This window comes from Melanaphis sacchari, unplaced genomic scaffold (genome assembly GCF_002803265.2).
Source record: "Melanaphis sacchari strain LSU unplaced genomic scaffold, SCAv2.0 Contig856_pilon_pilon, whole genome shotgun sequence".
Lineage (NCBI taxonomy): Eukaryota > Metazoa > Arthropoda > Insecta > Hemiptera > Aphididae > Melanaphis > Melanaphis sacchari.
Genome location: NW_020271602.1, coordinates 1 through 8094, shown reverse-complemented (window position 1 = coordinate 8094; position 8094 = coordinate 1). Strand labels below are relative to the sequence as shown.

General features: G+C 29.5%; 1 protein-coding gene across 1 annotated transcript; it reads left to right on the top strand.

Annotated features, from left to right (window-relative positions):
- Window positions 1–85: 85 nt before the first annotated feature.
- On the top strand, window positions 86–837 carry LOC112602204. The gene is made up of 2 exons (XM_025350157.1): window positions 86–210; window positions 345–837. Exons 1-2 carry the CDS (start codon window positions 96–98, stop codon window positions 632–634), a joined length of 405 nt encoding a protein of 134 aa, XP_025205942.1. The 5' UTR covers window positions 86–95; the 3' UTR covers window positions 635–837.
- Window positions 838–8094: the final 7257 nt, after the last annotated feature.

The following is an 8094-nucleotide window of genomic DNA, read 5'->3' as shown; positions in this document are numbered from 1 at the left end:
AAATATTCATAAATACATCTTTTATTGAATACTATCTTATATTGTTTTTAAATCATTTTTTTTTAAACCTTTCCAGATAAAATCAGATATTTAAAATGAGTTCACCGAGTGCAAACAATTTCCATCGGTCATCGTCTAGGATTGACCGGCTGTCTAAGCCGTTGGCAAGATTGCAAAAACCGCTGGTTCGACCAAATGCCATTTTACGAAGTAAGCGAAACTTTTGCTAGTAAAACTATGACAATAATAATGTAGTATGAATTACAAATAAAAATTTTGCCAATTTTTTTTCGTATATACAATACACATCATAATATCATTATATCGTACATACTAATTCACAGAAGTTGATAACCAGATTCCACGATGTAAAAAGGGCCTTAATTTTTTCAAAAAAGAAATAAAAGTTGTAAATCCACCACCTCAACTTGCAAAAACCGAATCCGGTGTTACTCGTGCAGCTCTGAAATACGAGGCGTCAGAAAACATCAAGAGATTGGCCAAACACCGGCCAACATTGAGAGTAGTCGACGATAAAAAGAGCTTTTCAGTAGCACCATCGTCACTCAATTATAAACCGTCTCTTCGAATAGATCAACTGTCTAAGCCCCGGATCCGCGTAATGAAGAAATGATCATTGTTTAAAATTGTATTATTGTTATTAGTAGTATGAAATAGCTTGTTCTGGATCCCCCCTCCCGGCTTCAGCCTCCTAGTACCTTACCGTCCACCCAGTTTCTCCCTCCCCCTGCTCCCCCAGCCAATACTTTGGCTCTCTACTCACTCCCTCTGCCAATACTGTAGCTCCCCCAGACAACCTCAAACAACTAATATATATATATATATCTGCACACATATATTGTATAAACTTTGTAATATATAATCATAATAAATTAGTGAATTACATAATATAAGTTATTATTTTATATATATATATATATACCGCTATGTTATTGTGTACGGCGTATACTCACAATAATATTTTTATAAATTATATCATTGGAATGCGTTTGGCATATTGGCCATGAAATGGCGAGTATTCTTAAGAGCTATAGAAACAGACGTTGAGACTGCGGAATGTATTGTCAAAGCAGCATCTTGTTTACACAATTTTGTCACGAGGAAAAATAATGGAGAATATTCAGCCATTGAAAGTGAAGAGCAAGCTCAACCTGTACGAGCATTATTAGACACAGCATTAACCAATCGGGGGTCGAATGCTGCTGCCTTAGAAATCCGCGAACTTTTTATTGCTTACTTCAATAGATAACTTACTACACCATACACATAATATTTCAAAATTAAAAAAATATTATTATACTAAAATTATAATATGCTATACTCAATAAAGCTATTTACAAATTGTGTAATTATTATTATTATTATTATTATATTCTGTTAATATATTGATAGAAAAAATACTGTTGTCGTTGAAGTCTATTTAAAAGTAAAATAAATAGTGTATAGTGTGTATTTTGTTTTTGTATTATTATTATCAGAAATCATAATAATATAATAACCAATATAGTATTCCATATTTTTTTCCAAGTCTACTGTTACTGTAGATTGTAATTCAGTGTTATTATTATCGATAAACTTATTAATAAACTATTCGAATTCATTTTTACATAGGCAGTATATTTATACTATTTTGAGATTGAAAAATCAGATACTCGTATATACTGATTTTATTTATAGCGTATAGTAACATTAAAATTAAAATTAAATTATTGAATGCCGAAATATAAAATATGTCCGTTACAACTGGCAGCATAATATAAAAATAATATATTTAATAAAATAGTAGGACTAGTTGGTGCCTACTAATTAAACTTAATATATAATATATAATACTGTATTATTAATACATACTATAGTATACTAGTTTAGCACAGAACATGGATGATTTATTTGTGATACAATATAGTGAACAATTACAATAAATTAGATACTTAAATACTCGATACATAAAGACTATAAATATAGAAGTCTATTTTATCAAATACACTGTATTACACTGTATATACACGGTATGTACTTACCGGTTATACCCAGTTCTTCGGATATTTTATTCCATGCTTCGGCTTTTTTTCTAAATTTTTATAATTTTCATGAGATGTGTCGAATAAGTACACATACTTTCTTACTTGCTCGATGAGCATTTCAGTTTCTTCAGCCATTTTAAAAATCTAATATAATTACTTTATAACAGAATATAAAAAAACCAATAAATATTTACAACAGATCGACAGCTGCCCGCGCGGAATTTCGTAATTTTGTACAACGGTATCGCCTGTCGTTGCGATCTAAATTGTACCGCTGCGACAGACCACGTTCTGTGTGCCCGAGCCTTAAGTATCTTTCAATTCCCTCGTATTACCGCACGGTTAGCAAAAATATGTTTGTGTCCCGTATAAGTATAACTCAGTGTAATCTCAACTCAGTGTATTGTACAAAATATTTTTTATACATATCTAAATTACAAACCCAATAATAGATAGTAAGTTATCTATAAAATATCTATGTCCTATTAATTATATTCACATACATATTAAAAGGATTAATTTAAAATATATTCATTACATATAACTTTTAAATGGTACTTTCTATTGATATAGTATTTCTTAAGATTATTTGAGTCTATTGAAAACATTAACTAAATACATTAAATTATAATCCATTAAAAAACTTAAAATTCAAAAAAGGGCATGTCTCGAAATTAATATCCATAAGATGGTTTCCATTCCTATAGGTTTATACGTTCCTGAAACGCAAACATTGTACTTATGATTGTTCCCATGATATCTCAGAGCATTTTTTAAGGCTATCTTTAGCCTGACGATATTGTGGTCAATACTCAACAAGTAGTTTATAACTATAAGTATAGAATATAAATACTAAATAGACAAATTTATGATTACAAATAGTGTAATATTCAACCTGTATCATACGTCATATAATTCCATAGTATTAAACATAAAGGTTTAGGTATTGGGTGTTAATTATACAATTTTATAATTAAAGTATTTTTTACGTTTGAATGACAATATTATTATTAATCGACATTCCGCGTGCTATTTGCATAAATAACACTCAATAATCACAGAGCATACAGATATTCAGGATTATTAATTTTAACTCAAATCAGTCAATTTAATGTGTCTTTTAAACATTCTAAACGTACGAAAATATAATATGTGAAAGTCTCGAAAAGCTAACATGTATATAGGTACAATACAGTATACAAGGCCTCATTAATCCGAACACAGGCTATATAATCCAAAAGACACGGTAATCTGAACGGACTTGGAAATTTCCGCATCACTATACTAATACACACGCGTGTATCATAATTCATAATAATTATGCAATAATAAATTAAAATATTAGCTGGCTGTATATACATAATTATAATGATTTTGATTGTATTAATTGTGTTTTTCAACAACGCATTTTGTGAATTCATACCGTAGTAAGATAAAGATTGATTTCAAAATTTAAATTGCAAGAAAATTAATTTTTTTTTCAAGTTAAAAGTAATCCGAACAAATCGTCAATCCGAATGATCCCTTTTCCCAATCTTTTTCGGATTAACGAGACCCTACTGTATACTTTTATATCTATTACTTATATGACCAAGGCCTAACGGGTACCAAGTGCCTATCTAAAATAACTATAAGCATAACTTGTAGTGACGAGCTGAGATAACGAGACCCCGTGGTTTTTATTTATTTTTGTGTATTAGCAATATTAGCATATTTTTTAATTTAAATATTAATAAATATTTACTTGTCGTGATAATATATATTTTTACCCAATCACCTATCAGCTATAGATATTATGGTGTTGCTTTCAAATGTATTATACCGACTCATCCTTTTTCGTGTGCATTGGTTATTCGACTACAGTTATCGTCAGCCATCATAAAATAAATTTTACAAAATAACTTTCATTTTAATATGTAAAGAAAAAATTATTTTTACCAGGATCATATTGGTCGTAATAAAATATTACACGTAGGTATTATACACAGCAGCTTATTATTTAAATAATTATCAATATTACAAAACAATAAACGCTAACGATAATAATACTCGTAAGTGTAATTAATGGTCGTTGTATAAAATATAAAATAATATTGAATAATAACTTTCTCTATTATTGAAAAACTGTATACGTGGAAATTTGATGGAATTAAATCGAAATAGATACAATATTATATTTCAAAAAATAATTACTTAAAACTATAAAACGGGCACAGTACAGAAGTAAAAATTTTCTTTAAACCAAAAAAAAAAGAAAGATAAACGGCTAAACGGGTTTAAAAGCCGATTAGTACAATGAACGTATTGGTTGCTGGCTAGTAATAAACAATTCTGTACTGTCGCTAAGGAGATTTTCAATCCTCTCGTAGTCGAATAATATTCTAGTTCATTAGCGATTCTGATTCTAAACAAAATTCTACCATTTCCTTACGCACATTATATATTCAATAGAAACTTAATAATTACTAAACATGTCCGAACTTACCAATGGTATTAATGCTGTATTGCTGTTTGTAAGAACATTATTGAAGACCTCTTAGACAACATAATATTTCATACTATTGCAACTGAAGAATCGATGGACGAAATTGTGGAAAACGTGATCGACGAATTAATAACGCTTGTGTGTAGCGACGAAGAGCCGACGAAGGAAATAATTGCGCAGTTGGTCGAGAGACCTATTCTCGAACAAGGAACGTCTGCCGTAATTTTCTGTGGTGGACCGGACGGTGACGTGATCGCGGCCAAAGGATTGGATTTACGGAATTCGTTTGGGGTACTGGTCGGCTGGCTTGAACCGGGTGCCACACTACCGAAACCCGCTCCTCGCCGTCGGCGTTTTGCAGCGGCTTGAAGAAGCTTTAAGAGGATTTTTCGGTGTTGCACCCGACCGCGACGTGACTAGCATCCGCAGTCTCCTAACTCTCCCTCCTCCCCACTTTGACCAAAAAAATTGGACAGGATGACGACGGTGAAAGGATGTTCAATAGCCAATATTTATTGGTATTTATTATATACTTATTTATTTGTATTTATTTTGAATTGTTTCAAAAAATGTTTGTTGTTAATAAAAATTAATAAAATTTAAAGTTGTTTACTAAAAAAAAAAAATTGTACTTTTTATCGTAGTATCGATTATTATAAATTATTACAAAATAAACAACTTGGTATCGTGAGATAATTAAAATATTATACACTAAAACGTAATGAATAATTCAAAAATCGAAATAAAACAATATTATATAATTTGATAAAATAGAAATAGATCACAGTTTCAGATAGAACTACATGGTTTGAACTTTGAATAAAATATAAAATGTATATATATATAAAAAAGTACTTGCATTCAAGAAATAAAACTATATCATAACATGAAGTTTTTTTGAAGTAGTTTTATTCGTTTTAATACTTTATTACATAACATAGTAAATAAACAATTTATTTCCTTTAAGTAATAAAATTGTATGTAATGAGATTATAATATCGCTGTTGTTACTTGTTGTACACTCATTGCACATTTATTATTATTTTTATTCGAAAACTATAATTAAAGAATAAAAATGAAAATTATTATCATTACGCAGTACCTATACTTCTTTACAGTTTGTGTACAATATTTTTAAGTATAGACTTTTTCTGTATGTGTATTGTATTTACTTACATGTTTATAATATGTTATATGGTATTATATTATATTATTATAAATTATAATATTATTGATTTCAGCTATGTTTTTAAAATATCATTACTGAATTTTGTAACCAAAACGAAAACTTTACATTTCCGATTGTATCATTTTAATCTAAACTACGATGAGTATTCTTTATATCAACATCTATTATATACGTTTACTTATTGTAACTTTTATGAGTTTGTTTTGCAAGAGACGCACGGTCGGTAGTTTCCTATATTTCGATAAATTGTTTGATATCGTTTTAGACTGTACTTGAGATATCGTCGTAATATACGAGTACACACACTCAATTTGATAATTATTATTTGTAATCTTTTTACTGACGTATTGATCATAATATTTTCTCTTTTTGTTAAGTGTTTACTTATATTAGTTAGACTTTACATATCCGATTGACGAGTATAACTAATAGGTATACCGTATACATAAAGATAATACTTCTAATAATTAAATATTTTTAGATTACCTACAACAGCGGTAACGCATTAGTTTCTGTTGTCACGATGAATTTCGTAACGACGATACCTGATAACCGCGTAAACTTTCTTAATTCCTGAGTTTAATTTTTTTTTATAGTATTTACTTATAACGCGTATGCAATAATTATAATTTAAGTACTTCGATAGGTATTAATTTATTAGTGTTACCTTTGTAGGGTTATTCACTTACGTCGTCCGTATTGTTATTGCACCTCGGTCTGCGCACGATAACATCAACAATAATAATAATGCTATGTTTTTTCATTGGAATATATATTTTTTTTATAACTTTTTTTTTTTTTTTAATATGTAATCTATACAATATTTGTACAATACGTTTGTGTGATAACAAAGGTTTATGGCATGATTATCTAAGAAAAGAAGATTATTACCTATTATTTTTCCATGAGTGGTGCAGTTAATTTATTTAAATGGTGTTGGAATGTAGAATATTATTGGAATTCCATTAGCGGAAAAATAGATAGTTAAAAGTGAGCGTGTATGTTAAGAGTGTTAAGACTGTGGTATATAATAGAGAAGTTAAAGTCGTGATATTTAGTTTAAATTAAATTAAGCCTACATTACAATTGTTTAGAAATAAATCAAAATCAGGAGAGACTTGGTGATGTAATTTATTTTTGTGTAAATATGTGATTATTAACAGACAACAACTGTAGCTTATTAGTATTTTGACGATTACACGAGTACACGAGTTAGTTGGGAAATCCATCGGTTGAGAATATCGAGCTTATATTATGGCTTGTCGATTAAAAAATATTTTTTACAATACACCGAGTTAAGATTACACTATAAGTTATACTTATATAAGGGACACAAACATACTTCAGCTAACCGTGCGGGAATGCGTGGGAATTGAAAGATATTCACACATTCCAATGATATAATTTATAAAAATATTATTATAAGTAGACGCCGTACACAATAACAATGGGGTATATATATAAAATAATGACTTATATTATGTAGTACCTACACTAATTTATTATGATATTATAAAACATATACTATATAATATGTATGCAGAGTATATATATATATTTTGTCTGAGGTTAGTTGGGGGAGCTACAGTATTGGCAGAGGGAGTGAGTAGGGAGCCAAAGTATAGGCTGGAAGAGCAAGGGAGGAGCAACTGGGTGGAAGGTATGGGTTACTAGGGGATTGAAGCCGGGAAAGGAGATCCAGAACAGGCTATTTCGTACTACTAATAACAATAATAAAAATTTAAACAATAATCATTTCTTCACCACACGGATCCGGGGCTTAGACAGTTGATCTATTCGAAGCGACGGTTTATAATTGAGTGACGATGGTGTTACTGAAAAGCTCTTTTTATTGTCGACTATTTTCAATGTGGGCCGATGTTTGGCCAGTCTCTTGATGTTTTCTAACGCCTCGTACTTCTGAGCTGCACGAGTAACACCGGATTCGGTTTTTGTAAGTTGAGGTGGTGGATTTACAACTTTCATTTCTTTTTTGAGAGAATTAAGGCCCTTTTTACATCGTGTAATCTGGTTATCAATTTCTGTGATTGATTTTATGTCTTAATAATACATTGTAGTAATAAGGTACAACATCGATACTACTACGTAGTATCGATTTTTTTTATAAATTGTTGTCATTGCCGGGCTACCAAATAAACAATATTATAACAAATATTCGTACATAAATCCATTATTGAGTTAAAAGTTTTTACGAACAGAACCAGATCTATAAAATAAACGATATCATAATAAATATTCATATAAAAATCTATTATTGAATTAAAAGTTGTTACGAATAGAATCAGATCTTTAAAATAAGCGATATTATATCAAATATTCATAAATACATCTTTTATTGAATACTATCTTATATT